The sequence below is a fragment of the Saccopteryx bilineata genome, chromosome X, assembly GCF_036850765.1.
Source record: "Saccopteryx bilineata isolate mSacBil1 chromosome X, mSacBil1_pri_phased_curated, whole genome shotgun sequence".
NCBI classification, from domain to species: domain Eukaryota; kingdom Metazoa; phylum Chordata; class Mammalia; order Chiroptera; family Emballonuridae; genus Saccopteryx; species Saccopteryx bilineata.
Genome location: NC_089502.1, coordinates 130325955 through 130341798, shown reverse-complemented (window position 1 = coordinate 130341798; position 15844 = coordinate 130325955). Strand labels below are relative to the sequence as shown.

Genomic DNA, 15844 nt, shown 5'->3' with positions numbered 1-15844 from the left:
CTAAGGGGTGCCTGGCACTGGGGACAGTGCAGAGGAGTGCTTCCGGGGAAGGCTGAGGAGAGTCCGCGTAGCCTGGAGAGGAAGGTGGCACTTGAGCCTCCCAGTGACATAGGGAATCACGTAACATGGAAAGGTGAAGGAAATCATAATGGTAAAAATAAAACCTAGTTAACATATGGTGCTGTTGTGTGAGGGGTTTTTGCCCATTTTATTTTATTCTTGCAACAATCTGGAAGTGATTCCCAGATGAGAAAACCAAGGCACAGAGATATTCAATCACTTGCCTGTGGTCACAGCTAGTAAATTGGAGGGAGGGTCTGTCACTCATCCACCACTGACCTCAGGGGCATTACACTCTACTTCCTTAAGAGAAAGCAATACTTGAAGCCACTGTACAGTAACTTTGACCTGTGACTAGGAGGCAGATAGTGGAAGGTATATGGTCCCGGAGACAAGATGGGAGCTACAGATAGGGTCTGGGTTATGGAGGGCCATTCTAAGTTCTGATTTTACCTGTAGATAACAGATCTATACAAAATGAACCAAAGTAGGGTAACATGTAAGATGGGGAGACCATGTAAGAGGGCAGCTGGAACAATTCACGGTGGAAGTGATAAAGATCTAAACTAAATCAATGGTAAAAAGAAAGAAGGGGGTAAATTGAAGGGATCTTTTGGATTGGAATTCTCAGGCCTTGTCGGTTAACTGAATGTGAGGCTCGAGGAATAAGGAAGAGTTTATGATAAGTCAGGCTATTGAATTAGTTATTGTTTGCCAATAAAGGGGACAGTAGAGAAACAGATTTGGAGGAAACATGATCAGTTGAACAGTGTCCCGTCTGCCTGATGGATTAGAATGGGAGAATGTGCAAAGAAGAAATTATTTCTCCTTTTTGCTTATCAGTGTATTTATAGAGCTCACAAACATACTGACTGTGTTAGGAGAGTCACGCTTTGGAAGCACCAAGAAGTCAGCTGCCCCCTGCAGTCCGCTGTACATGTTTCTGTATACATTTAAGGATGTTACTATCTCCTGACTTTGAAATGAGCTCTAGTAGCTTAGAGAACCTACTTTTCTCTTTACTCTGTAGTTCCCTACAGTCTTGTTCAGTATTAATTTCTCAAAACTTGGCACTCTGTTGTTGAGAGATCAGTATTCTAGTACATCTAATACCCTGTGTGATCATGGCCAAGACAGATGGGCAGTCTCATACTGTTGCCAGCAAATAAGACCTACCATCTGTTGGTACAGTCATGCTCAAATCCTTACCTTATCTCATTCTTACATCTGTAAAATAGAAAGAACCAATGCCTTCTTGCAGCGATTTTCAATGTTTTTCATCTCATGGCACATATAAACTATGTAATTACTAAAGTTCTGCAGCACACCAAAGAATATATTTTTTGCCTATCTGACAAAAAATAGGTATAACTTTGATTGATTTACAAAAACAATAAGTACTAGTAATTGCCTACTCTTTGCTCCAGTGACTTTTTAAAAAATCAGGTGCCTAGCCTGACCTGTGGTGGCACAGTGGATAAAGTGTCAACCTGGAATGCTTAGGTCACCAGTTCAAAACCCTGGGCTTGCCTGGTCAAGGCACATATGGGAGTTGATGCTTCCTGCTCCTCCCCCTGCCCTTCTCTCTCGCTCTGCCCCCCCCTCACCTCTCTAAAATGAATAAAGAAAAAATAAAAATTTATAAACAGCCTGACCGGGTGGTGGCGCAGTGAATAGAGCATTGGACTGGGATGCAGAGAACCCAGGTTTGAGACCCTGAGGTCGCCAGCTTGAGCCCAAGGTCACTGGCTCGAGCAAGGGGTCACTCGGTCTGCTGTAGCCCCCCGGTCAAGGCACATAGGAGAAAGCAACTGAAGAGCAGCTGGGGTGCTGCACCAAAGAATTGATGCTTCTCATCTCTCTCCCTTTCTGCCTGTCCCTTTCTCTGTCTCTGTCACAAAATAAATAACATTAAAATGCTTAAGAAAAGAATTTAAAAACAAATCAGAGATAAGTTGTTAAAAAAATTTATAAACATCAGGTGCCTATATTTGTATATAAGGATTTCTGGTACCAAGAATTAACCAATCAGACACAGCCTTATGTGACATGACCAATATAGATGCAACTCTATTATGTGACTTATATACTTATGGTTCAAGACAGGGCATTCATACCAGATGGCTATTGTCTGTTGTCTTTTTTTTTTTTAATCTAAGGGAAAGGAGCTGAGGGCCCCTGACTAAATAGTCAGGTTTTGCATGTTTTAAAAATTCTTGCGATACACCAGTGTGCCCTTATGATTGATAATCACTGTCCTATTGGGTCAAGCCTGCTCATTTATTTGTAAAGTAACCAGGAATACTTTATGATATAGAGGGAATATATGGAGATTAATCCTACGTACATAAACAGAGAGAGGTCAGAGAAAAGGAGACTGTGAATCTGGTCAGAAAGACACCTAGCAGCCTGGGAGGAGAGCTGGCATGTAGAAACATACGCTGATATTCCTAAAAGGAGCTGCTTAGTACAGTCTGCATAAAGAGAACCTTACAGAGTGAGCATTATAAAGGTTCTCAAATACAGAAAAAAACCTGTTAATGAAGCTCTTGTTCCTAACGTTATTTTTTCTTACGAAGAATTGGAACCAACCACAATATGCAATTTATAAGCAGTTAAATTATGAGATTGCCATTAAATGAAATATTATATATAGACTAAAAGTGATGATTACAAAAACTAGGGAAAGGAAACTTGGAATTACAAATGAATTTAGAAAGCTGTCCTAGCAGCATGGTTTGAATCTCTTCTTCTGTTACTAAAGGGGACTTAAAAGTGAAATTCTTCTGCTGTGCACAAAATAAATTCCAGTTAATTAAAATTAAAGCATGAAATCCTAAGACCTTTAAAGAAAAAAAACAGGTTTCTGTTTATATGAACACAGAATGAGGAAGATGTAAGCATAAAACTAAAGGCAGAAACCATGAATATTGATAGATTTGACAGCATAAAAATTTTATATATCAAAAAACGAAAAGCAAAATAAAATTAAAAGGCAAAAAAAAACCTTGGGAATACATTTGTGACATGTATTACAGGAAGACTGATAATTGATATTTGAAGTGATATTACAGATTTTAAAAAATGTGAGCCTCACCTGTGGTGGCACAGATGCTATAACGCTGAGCTGGATGCTTGACCTGGACGCTGAGGTCACCGGTTTGAAACCCCGGGCTTGCCCAGTCAAGACATACGAGAAGCACCTATTGCAAATCGATGCTTCCCACTCAAACCACTTCCCTTTCTCTCTGTCCTCTTTCTAAAGTAATAAGTAAAAAATCTTTAAAAATTTTTAAAAAGAAAAATATGAGCACTCTAAGAAAAAAACAGACAAGTCACAAGTGGACTACCCTCAAAAGAGCTATCGGTCCTCTCAGTGGTCAAAAGTAGGGGAAAGTTCAGCTTTAATAATGATCAAAGAAAAAGAAATTGAACAGTGGGATGCTTTTTATTTCTCTGAAATTGCAGATTTAAATAAAACGAGCTTGCCCAAATTTTATGCCTGGGTCTGCTGTTAGAGAACAGTTTGATGGGTATCAAATCAAAGTCCTTTAAATTTTGTGTAATGATAGCATTTGTTACCCTATCTGTGAGGCAAAATAGTAAATATTGGACAAGTGTTCTCCTGTAATCCTCAGCATGGCCCTTTCATATAAATGCAGTTAATTTCTCCTTAATAATGAGGATATTGAAGTGCTAGAGGAATAATCAAAATTCCTCCAGGTCACTTAGCTAGTTAGTGATGAAGCCAGAATGTCAAACCCAAGTGATATTTCTCTGGAACCTGAACCAACCATGCTTGTCTAAGAGTTTATTCCTTACAAAATATTTGAGTGTATGTGTTAAATATGTTTATAAGAGCGGACACTTTTTTTTAAAGATTATTTTATTTTTGTTTTTTTACAGAGACAGAGAGAGAGTCAGGGAGAGGGATAGACAGGGACAGACAGACAGGAACGGAGAGATGAGAAGCATCAATCATTAGTTTTACGTTGCGCATTGCAACACCTTAGTTGTTCATTGATTGCTTTCTCATATGTGCCTTGACCGTGGGCCTTCAGCAGACCGAGTAACCCCTTGCTCGAGCCAGCGACCTTGGGTCCAAGCTGGTGAGCTTTTGCTCAAACCAGATGAGCCCACGCTCAAGCTGGCGACCTTGGGGTTTCGAACCTGGGTCCTCGGCATCCCAGTCCGTCACTCTATCCACTGCGCCACCGCCTGGTCAGGACAAACACTTTTAAAACAAATGCCCAGCAATCTATTCCATATAATACAATGCAGCTATTAAAAACATGTTGAATCAGAAAATACTCATGGGAAGATGTTTGTGAAACTAAGTGAAAGGGTCAGATTTCAAAACCACATTTATAATAAAAGTAGAATTTATAAAAATATGTGTACATGAAAAGACTAGAAGGCTATGCATTAAAACATTGAGAATGGTTTTTTGTTTTGTGTTCTGGGAGCAAGATTACAGGTTTCGATTTTTCTTTGAGGTTTCAAGTTTTCCTTCTTTAAACATTTTATAATTAACTTAAAACAATAATTAATAACAAAGAATGAATTTCCTCCAGAAGGATACCATTAGGGTCCTAACCTTGCACTGTGAGAAAGAGGTGCTCAGTATATCAATAGTGATGATGCCTGGTATGCCCCACTTAGCCTAATTTATAGAGGCTCTCCTTAACAGATGACATAACTTGGGAGTATTTGTCTTATGAGCAGATTCTTGGGTATCTGAAAAAAATTTTCCATACCATCTTAAATAGCAAACGTCCCTTGTGTATGCAATGATATATGTGTGCACAACATCTTAGGCTCACATGATTGCATGACAACTCTTGATTCTTTTATTTTATTTTATTGAGAGGAGGGGAGGCAGAAAGACAGAATCTCACATGCGCCCCATCTGGGATCCACCCGGCCAGCCGACTAGAGGGCAATGCTCTGCCCGTCTGGGACTGTTGCTCCGTTGCAACCGAAGCCATTTTTTAGTGCCTGAGACAGAGGCCTTGGAACCATTCTCAGTGCCTAAGGCTAATTCACTCAAGCCATGGCTGCAAGAGGGGGTTGAGAGGGGGGGGGGGAGGGGAGGAGAAGCTGATGGTCACTGCTCCTGTGTCCCTAGCCAAGAATTGAACCCAGAACGACAGGCTGGGCCGATGCTCTACCACAGCCAACTGGCCAGGGCTGACAACTCGATTCTTCACAGGTCCTTAATAAGTATTATATTCCAAATGCCTTACCTTCTACATTAAATTTCAATCTTAATATAATATTTATGTATCACTTTGCTAGTACCAATGTACTGGACAAACTGACAGAATCAAAGAAATGGAGGGCATGGTGCTTCCACACCAACAAGGCACTTTATAGACTACCGTTAACAACTCTCATAGAGCTTGAAGAGTACTAAAAGGAAATTCATTGATGGGGGTGGGGATATCCTATATTACTCACATAAGTACTTGGGACCTTGCAATAACAATGTAGAGGAAGGACTAGGACTTGTGACAAGAATTCCCACATCAGGCTTCCAGCTGGCTCCTTCAGTGTCACTTAACAGTCCCTGCTCTCTGGCACTTTGCCAGGCTAATTCTTTCCCGTGGTAAAGACTTTAGGAAGCTAAAATTTCAACTTTTTAACCTGGTGTTTCCTGTTCTCTTTAGATTGGTGTGCTTAATTCAAAAGCTGCCGAGTTCGAAAAACTGACTGGTGTTTTTACTTCTGTTATGATAGAAATGAAAAAGTGAACCATTAATACTCACATTATTTTTAGTTTATAGAACTTTGAGCTTGGAAGTTTAAACTTTGATACAGAGTGAGCATCGTGGTCTCTTGGTGCGCAAGTGTGTATTTATCATTGTGTCTGTGAACAGGTTCCTGGGATAAATTTACCCGTCAACCAACTGACCTACTTCTTCGCTGCAGTCCTCATTAGTGGTGTTGTACATGAAATTGGACATGGGATAGCAGCTATTAGGTAATGATGTTTACATTTTTCTTTCTAGAAATAAACCTCCTCATCTAGGAAGTTTTATTACTAAGATCTGCTACATATGATACTTTTCTTTCTGTGGAAATTACCCAATGCATAGCCACCATTATTATTTTAACGTCCTTTTGCAGAGGAGATTTCTATATTGATGAATATGCTGCTAACATGTGGTATAGCTACGTGCATATCTATAGTCTGGTCTTTTTATCCTTTGCCCTCCGCCAATGTGGTTATATCTTCATGGTGCTTCAAGATTTTCATCCAGTCTTGAAACCTAATCTTTCTATTCATCGTTGGGTCAGAATGCTAACCTCTACACTGCCTTCTTATTAGTTTCTTTGGCTTAGCTGAAATACTTTCCTGCTTCTACTCATGGCCTCTGCTAGCTAGAGCAAGAACCCTGAAAGCTCTGGTTCTGTTAACAAATATTATATCATAGCCTATCTAGACAGCCAAGTAGAGGATAAGGGAGGCTGAGACCTGGGACTTGTTTCAAATATCTCGCCCTCTTGTCATGACTACCAAAAGGTATCATAATTATACCTGACGGTTTTGAAGCTCCTAAACCTATAAAATCATGATGGGAGAAAGGTGAGTCACAATTCCCTTTCGCTCCCACTGATACTGCCGGAAGGAACACACATACTGATGGGAGTGTGTTTTATCTCTTCAGTGTATGCTCCATATAAAAGGCTTTAGATGACAAGATTTAATCACTGCACATTACTTTCCTGTTGCTTATGAACAAGGGTGTATAGACTGGCAATAAACCCTCATCTTGACAGAGCATATACTGTTACACAGGTGTGCCATGTAGTGGTTTGATTGGGTGGCTACTGTTTTTTTTTCCAATCTCTTTCATCTTTGCTTCCACATTTTTAACACTGCAGCCCTTAGGGTTTTACGTATAAAAGCATTGTTAACTGTTTAACAATTCACAGTATAATGTGGGTAATTTTTTTTTTTTTTTACAAAATCACAACTGCCAAGAAAAAGCAAATTTTAAAGTTATCTTATATATTTAGTATTAAGTGATAGCACAATATACAGTGTGTCCGTAAAGTCATGGTGCACTTTTGACCGGTCACAGGAAAGCAACAAAAGACGATCGAAATGTGAAATCTGCACCAAATAAAAGGAAAACTCCCTCCCAGTTTCTATAGGATGATGTGGCAGCATGTGCGCATGTGCAGATGATGACATAACACTGTGTATACAGTGGAGCAGCCCACGGCCATGCCATTCGAGATGTGGATGATACAGAGGAAAGTTCAGTGTGTTCTGTGGCTCGCTAAATTCAAATCCATGACCAAAGTGCAACATGAATATCGGCGCGTTTATAACGAAGCGCCACCACATAGGAATAACATTACTCGGTGGGATAAGCAGTTGAAGGAAACTGGCAGTTTGGTGGAGAAACCCCGTTCTGGTAGGCCATCAGTCAGTGACGAGTCTGTAGAGGCTATACGGGATAGCTACCTAAGGAGCCCTAAAAAATCTGTGCGTGAGCCCACATCGAACTGCACTGAATAGGTATGAAACTGGGAGAGTTTTCCTTTTATTTGGTGCAGATTTCACATTTCTATCGTCTTTTGCTGCTTTCCTGTGACCGGTCAAAAGTGCACCATGACTTTACGGACACACTGTATTTAGGCGATGCTCTTTTTTTAGAATATCTATTTGGTCTTATGAAGCTATTAAGTATAAATCCATTTTTAGAGAATGAATTGATAGTTCTCCTAAGGACAGTCTGAGCATTATACATTTTATTTCTTTTTTTTCCAAGTGAGAGGAAGGGAGATAGAGAGACAGACTCCCATATGTACCCTGACCAGGATCCACCCAGCAACCCCCATCTGGGGCCGATGCTCTGCCCATCTGAGGCTGCTTGCAACCAGCCTATTTTTGGCACCTGAGGCAAAAGCTCCATGGAGCCATCCTCAGTGCCTGGGGCTGATGTGCTTGAACCAATTGAGCCATGGCTACTGGAGGAAAAGAGAGAAGTGGGGGAGTAGGGGGGGTGGAGAAGCAGATGGTCACTTCTGTGTGCCTGACCAAAAGCCAAACCCAGGACATCCACACACTGGGCCAACGCTCTACCACTGAGCCAACCAGCCAGGGCTGCATTATGCATTTTTAATTGTACTATTGTACTTAGTTTAACATTAATTTAATAGGATAACACTTAAACTTACACCTTCATTTATAATAGCTGTAGCAAACATAAATGTTTAATAATTTACATGAACTCTTTTATATTGTGTCCTCAGAAAATAAAAATTCAGAATAAACCATAAAAATGTTTCTCATAGAAATATTAGATTTTTCTTATATATGTGTCTAGTTTAAAGTTATTCAGCATGTTGGTTTTTAAAAATTTTGCAGTTGTATGTCTATTTCAGAATGCTCTGTTTTATAAAATGCAATTGCAATTTCACATATTACCAACTCTGTACATTATTGTAAAATTATGAGATATATATATATTATATATATATATATCATATATCATATATGTAGGCATAACTTTTTGAGTGTCCAGAGAAACTTTTTTTTTTAAGTGAGAGGAGAGGAGATAGACAGAATCCTACATGCGTCCCAGCTAGGATCTACCCAGCAACCCGTCTGGGGCCAATGCTCATATCAATTGAGCTATCCTCAGCGCCTGGGGCCAATGCTCAAACCAATCGAGCCACTGGCTGCGAGAGGGAAAGAGAGAAAGAAGGAGGAGAGGGAGGGGAAGAGAAGCAGGTGGCCACTTCTCTTGTGTGCCCTGACCAGGGATCAAACCCAGAACATCCACACAGCAGGCTGATGCTTTCTCCACTGAGTCAGTTGGCCAGGGCAGAAACTTGCTTTTTAAGCAAGAATTCAAAATGCAGTATGAAGTTTTAAGATCACATGCATTATTATTTTGACAAATGCAATACTAATAGTCGATTCATTTTTCTTATGTGATTTCTTAGGGAACAAGTTCGGTTTAATGGCTTTGGGATTTTTCTCTTCATTATTTATCCTGGAGCATTTGTTGATCTGTTCACCACTCATCTGCAACTTATATCACCAGTCCAGCAGCTAAGGATATTTTGTGCAGGTAACAGTCTTAATTTTTTTTATTCATTTATGTGTTGTTAATGGTTTTCTGGAAGGTACTCACATCACAAATGAAAGCATCTCATCTTATGGTTGATAAATTCAGTTTATAAGAATCTCAGTCAAGCCTGACCCAGTGATGACATGGTAAATAGTGTCGGCCTGGGACACTGAGGACTCAGGTTCAAAACCTTTGAGGTTGCTGGCTCGAGCAAGGGCTCATCCAGCTTGAGCTCAGGGTTGCTGGCTTGAGTGTGGAATCATAGACATGACTGCATGTCTTGGGCTTGAAGCCCAAGGTCGCTGGCTTGAGCCAAGGGGTTATTGTCTTGGCTGGAGCCCCCGTTCAAGGCACATATAAGAAAGCAATCAATGAAAAACTAAGATGACGTAACTATGAGTTGATGCTTCTCATCTCTCCCTTCCTGTCTGTCCCCCCTCTCTCTCTCTTTTTTTTTTTTTTTTTGCATTTTTCTGAAGCTGGAAACAAGGAGAAACAGTCAGACAGACTCCCGCATGCGCCCGACCTGGATCCACCCGGCACGCCCACCAGGGGGCAATGCTCTGCCCACCAGGGGGCGATGCTCTGCCCATCCTGGGTGTCGCCATGTTGCGACCAGAGCCACTCTAGCGCCTGAGGCAGAGGCCACAGAGCCATCCCCAGCGCCCGGGCCATCTTTGCTCCAATGGAGCCTCGGCTGCTGGAGGGGAAGAGAGAGACAGAGAGAAAGGCGCGGCGGAGGGGTGGAGAAGCAAATGGGCGCTTCTCCTGTGTGCCCTGGCCGGGAATCGAACCCGGGTCCTCCGCACGCTAGGCCGACGCTCTACCGCTGAGCCAACCGGCCAGGGCCTCTCTCTCTCTTAAAAAAGAAATCCGAGTCAAAAGTAGTAGAGCAAAATAATTTACGTTTTAGTTTCTTCATTAAAAACAATAAAACCAACAGAATTTTTAAAAGATTGAAAGTAAAATGAACAGAACATACCACGTGAATAGAAAGTATGACTAAAAGTATTAAATGAGACAAAGGGGCACTTAGTAATCATGGAATATAGTCCGCAATGAAAATGTAATTTGCTATTGGTTTACTGTATCAAGTAACAAACCATCAAAACAAAAATGGGAAAAGCACAAAGAAAAAAATAGGTCTAATAAGAGAGACTCGTATCTCTCAACACATGGCACATAGGTATGAAAAAGTCAGATCATCGAAGCTCTTATAAAGTAAAAATAGATATGTCACACTTTATACCACAATTTCTTTTCCAGTGCTCATGAAACATAAAAATTGTCCAGTTTCATTCAAAACTATAATTGCAATGCACTCAAAAATAATAATGAAATTTAAAATAATAATGATGAACTAATTAATGTGTCAAGTTTTGCTAAAAGCGAAATTTACTGCCTTACGCGGTTATTAATGAAGTAAGAACTAAAAGTAAATCAAGTAAGATTTCAAATAAAGCCTGACCAGGTGGTGGCGCAGTGGATAGAGTGTTTGACTGGGATGCAGAGGACCCAGGTTCGAGACCCCAAGGTCGCCAGCTTGAGCGCAGGCTCATCTGGTTTGAGCAAAGCTCACCAACTTGAACCCAAGGTCTCTGGCTAGAGCAAGGGGTTACTTGGTCTGCTAAAGGCCCACGGTCAAGGCACATATAAGAAAGCAATCAATGAACAACTAAGGTGTTGCAGTGAAAAACCGATGATTGATGCTTCTCATCTCTCTCTGTTCCTGTCTCTCCCTATCTGTCCCTCTCTCTGACTCTGTCTCTGTAAAAAAAAGAGAAAGATTTCAAATAAAGAAGTGAGGCCTGACCTGTGGTGGCTCAGTGAATAAAATGTGGACCTGGAACTCTGAGGTCATCAGTTCAAAACCCCTGGCTTGCTTGGTCAAGGCACATATGGGAGTTCAAGCTTCCTACTCCTCTCTCCTCTCTGTCTCTATCTCTCTGTCTCCCTCTCTCTCTTTGTCTCCGTCTCTTCCCCCCCCCAAAATGAATTGAAAAAACATTTTTTAAATTTTAAAAAAATGAGAAAAAAACTAAAATATAAGGGGTCCTTGGGTTACGACACAATTCCATTCTTATGACAGTGACATACCGTAAATTTTGGTGTGAGTCGAAACACACCCTAGCCCAGACGTGGCCAACAGTTTTTGCCCCCGGGCCAGATTAGAAAGAAAACTTTTCACGGGCTGGACAAAATATTAAAATTAAAAAATGTTAAATACAAAAATGATTCGTTTAAGTAAACAAAATTTTATTATGTAATTTGTTTATGGATAAGTGTAAGTGAGTAAAAAAAATTTTAATATACAGCATTATTTTAATAAAAACATTTTAATAAAAATATAATTATGTACCGTATAAATGTCCAAACTGTATCGCAATCAATTGAAACAATATTTAATTGAATGAGCTTGAAGGGGTTATATCACAAATAAAACAATTATTTCATTTTACAAACAGCCTGGACATGTTTTCAGTTATCAACTGCAGCTATTGTCTGTGCTACAATGCCACTTGATTCAGCACACTTGACCACAAAAATAACAAATTGTTTGATCTTGGGTGCGCACTGGCAAACTCCACCTAAAAGAATGTGGCTTTCACATTGCTGCTAAACGTCAAACAGTTCGTATAGAGTACAGAAGTTGTAATTTATAATAGATTTTTTTTTAAAAAATAAAGAAGCATCGCGAATCCATCCAACCAATTATTGGAAGTTAACTCTAGATTAGTCACATGCGGAATTATTTTCCGCATATCACTATCTTCTTAAATATCTCGATTTCCAATACTCAAAGACGCTTCCACTTCTGAGTAGCTGAGATTGTAAAGTAGCGGAGAATATTAAAAATTTAATCGCGGGCCGCATAAACTCATTACACGGGCTATATGTTTGCTATGCCTGCCCTAGTCTAAGTCACTTACCTATCATAACACAGTTGTACAATCATAATCTAGAACATAAAAACACAACTAAGCCACAGAAAAAGGAAAGGGACATAAGTATACTGTACTACTGTGCACTGTACTTTAGCAACAGAAAAAAATGACAAAAAATGAGTGACAGCAACAACCTCACTCATACACCACATTACTGCATATTCTTCTGCCATGCTCAAACAAGTTCAAAGTTTTTATAGGAGTGAGCATCGTAAACTCAAAATATAGGTTAAGACTGTCGTAACCCGAGGGCCCCCCTATAGTTAAGAAATGGCCTGACCAGGCAGTGGTGTAGTGGATAGAGCGTTGGCCTGTGATGCTAAGGACCCAAGTACAAAACCCTGGTGACCTCAAGGTCACCAGCTTGAGGGCCAGTTCAGCAGCTTGAGCTTGGAGTCATAGATATGACCGCATGGTCACTGCCTTGAGCTCAAAATCCCTGGCTTGAGCAAGGGGTCACTTGCTCAGCTGGAGCCACACCCCTACCAAGGTACATATGAGAACGCAATCAATGAACTAAGGTGCCGCAACTATGACTTGATGCTGTCTCTCTCTCTCTCTCTTTCTTTCTCTCTCTCTCTCTAAAAAGGAAAAAAAAAGAAATGATATAGTTAGTAAGGATATAGGCAGAAAATAATAAATTGAAAAAAAGAAAAACAACTGTTAAACCTACGAGTTCTTTGAAGAAAAAAAAAGATTAAATAATGGGAAAAGCTTCTATAGACAGAACTAGCGATCAGATGACAACTAATACAGAGAAAATGAAAAGAATTCTAAAAGTGTTCTTTGTCCATCTCTGCAAAAAAAGTTCAAGTCTCTGGATGATTATTTTAAAAATAATTAGCCTAAATAAACCCCAGAGAACATAGAAAAAAATATATACATGGGCTAATTACAATGGGTTAGATTAAGAAATTAGCTGATGAAGAATGCCTCTGAAAGTTTCATAGGTGGAATTTTTTCAAATTTTGAAGGAAAAGATTTTTCCTTTTAATTCCAATTTAGTATAAACTTTCCAGATCGCATAAAGATACTGAGATTTTTTAAAAAGCCAATATAACAGAGATAAATATTTTTTTAAAAGCATCAGAAAACTCTAGTCACATGGTGTATCTAAACAAAGCAAAGATGGTTCAACATTAGGTAGTCTATATTTGAATGTGGTAAACATTATTAATCATTAGGGAGAAAATATTCTGGCAGATATTGAAATAAATATTTAACAAAATTCAGCATCCATTAATGACTAAAGAACAAAAATCCTTAGTAAAAGTAGAAATAGCTGGATATATCCTAATGATAGAACACTTAGAAATATTCCTATTAAAGAACAAGATAAGCAATTCCACAATCACCTATCACTGATACTATTAAATGGCCTGTAAATGTGGGTCAGTGCAATTAGGAGAAAATAGCATGAACATTAGGTTTTTATTTTATCCTCAGATTCTGTTATATGCCTGGGGGGTATATAAAATAAAAATATATGAAATAGAGAAAAATTCAGTAAAGAGCCTAGTTACTGAATCAATACTCAAAAAGCAATATCTCGGTGGGTGAGAGGGGTAGCATACGCGAGTGTGTCGGAATGTGCGTGGATATGAGTGGATGTGCGCCTGCGTCCCGTGCCAGGGTGTAGGGAAGCGCATGCGTCAGGTGCCAGGATGTCCAGAATGCTCCGCGTTTGCCGCCTTGTATATTGCACCTCCCGCAATTCCCAGGCATTCGCGCTCTTTTCGGGAGCTCGGGCTCGCCCGCGCGCTTTTTCCCAGCGTTTGTTTTCCGCGACCTTCCGCTACCCACGCTCCGCCCAGCAGTGAAAGCTGCTTCACACGCTCAGCCATGGACTCAGACAACTTGATCTGCCTGACCATGGAGAGCTTGGAGGTGCCTGCCGACTTTATGGACCTGCGGCAGATGCGGGTGGAGAACGCCCCTGCGGCGCCTGTTGCCGTGCAGGCCAATCCTGTGGAGAATACTCCTCTGCCGACTGGGCCCGTGCGCTCCACAGCGGCGGCCACCTTCCAGGGGGCCTTCGAGGAGCTTCCCGGCGATTGGATCCACGGTGATTGGGTCCACGGTGGCCACCTCGATTCGCCGCTGCTGGCGCTGGAGCCGCTCTTCATCACCTCGGCCTCCGGGGATCACGACCAGGAGGCGATCATGGTGCAGACCCGCGAGGAAGTGGTGGACTGCTGCGAGCCCAGTGGCCCGCGGGCTGCCGGCTGCCAGGGCCAACAGCTGGCTGAGCTAGACGCGCAGGAGCTCGCGTTCCGGCAGACGCTGGCCTCGCTGACCGCGGCGGCCCAGAGCTACAGCAGGAGGAGCTGCAGCCGGCCCAGGAGCTCCGGCGGTAAGCGAGTCCCCAGCAGCGGCGCGGCTAGGACCGACCCCAAGGAGGTGGCCGAGGCCCGGGCTGAGTTGGAGGCCCGGGCTGAGGCGGAGGCCCAGGCTAGGGCGGAGGCCGGGGCCGGGGCCGCGGTTAAGGCCGAGACCAGCGCCAGTACTAGCTCCTCCACCTGCACCAGCTCCGACACAGACTCAGACTCTAGCACAGTCTCTAGCATGGACTCCGACTCCGACTCCGACTCCAACACAGACTCTGACTTTGACTCTGACTCCGAGGCCGAGTCCGAGTCCGAGGAGGAGTCCGGGGTGGCGCGAGGCAGGAGCGCGGAGGCAGGCCGCAGGAAGCGGGAGCAGAAGCTGAGGCGTGGACAAACCCTGGGGCGGCAGTTGTCCGTCCCCAGGTGGGCCTCAGACAGTGCAGGAAACCCGGAGCCTGATGGCCACGGCACTTCAGAGGGCTCATCTCCTGATTATTTTGAGTACATGACAGGAAAGAAACTTCCTCCAGGAGGACTACCTGGCATTGACCTATCAGATCCGAAACAGCTGGCAGAGTTTACTAGAATGAAGCCAAAGAAACCCAGCGATGATATTCCAAGACCTGTACCTTGTGCTAATCCACACTGTGAAAAGATGTTCAGGGATCCTTCGTCAATGAGAAAACACCTGCACACCCACGGTCCGAAATCCCACGTCTGTGCAGAATGTGGCAAAGGTTTTGTGGAGAGCTCAAAACTAAAACGTCATCATCTGGTGCATTCCGGGGAGAAGCCCTTTCAGTGCACCTTCGAAGGCTGTGGGAAATGCTTTTCCCTGGATTTCAATCTGCGCACGCATGTGCGAATCCATACCGGTGACAAGCCCTATGCGTGCCCGTTCAGTGGTTGTAATAGGAAGTTTGCTCAGTCGACTAATCTAAAATCTCATATCTTTACCCATGGTAGGAGCAAAACTAGCCAGTAAATAGGAGAGAAACGCTTTTGTGATTCCTACCTATGTAAGGGTCATATTTTGATAATTAGTTATAAAAATTAAAGGGTAAAAAGTTTTAAAAGGTTAAATATATGTCGTTTCATTGTGAAGATGTTATGATAGAATAGTAAAAGGTTAAAAAGTGAAAAAAGTTTAAAAATATATTCATGACATTGCATTGTTAAGGTGTTTTATCTTGTTCTATAATATTTGAAAAACATGGTGTGTTTGTAAAGTTTGATCCCAACAGGAGGATAATTCATGAACTTCATATCAAAAGACTGTTTTTATGCAACTGTGCTAAAAATAGGACTTTTCATATTCAAGTTTGCCTATTTATACATTTTAAAAGTTCTGTATTTTGTAAGTGTTCATGTTTATACTTTTAGGGATATGTTTCATAATTTTATGTTTTTTGAGGGGAAG

At 41.6% G+C, this 15844-nt stretch overlaps 2 protein-coding genes across 4 annotated transcripts in view; both read left to right on the top strand.

Annotated features, from left to right (window-relative positions):
• Positions 1-15844, top strand: part of MBTPS2 (membrane bound transcription factor peptidase, site 2) — a 60208-nt gene that overhangs the window by 15687 nt on the left and 28677 nt on the right. For all 3 annotated transcript variants that reach the window (XM_066249354.1, XM_066249356.1, XM_066249355.1), the window contains 2 exons: positions 5940-6043; positions 9025-9152. In XM_066249354.1, coding sequence (XP_066105451.1) covers positions 5940-6043; positions 9025-9152 — 232 coding nt within the window. The remainder of the gene's footprint in view (positions 1-5939; positions 6044-9024; positions 9153-15844) is intronic.
• Positions 13706-15409, top strand: YY2 (YY2 transcription factor). Its single transcript, XM_066249935.1, has one exon. The coding sequence runs from the start codon at positions 13706-13708 to the stop codon at positions 15407-15409; it is 1704 nt and encodes a 567-aa protein (XP_066106032.1).

Coding starts and splice junctions, on each gene's coding strand:
- YY2 (XM_066249935.1), top strand. CDS start 13,706: ATGTGCGCCTGCGTCCCGTGCCAGGGTGTAGGGAAGCGCATGCGTCAG.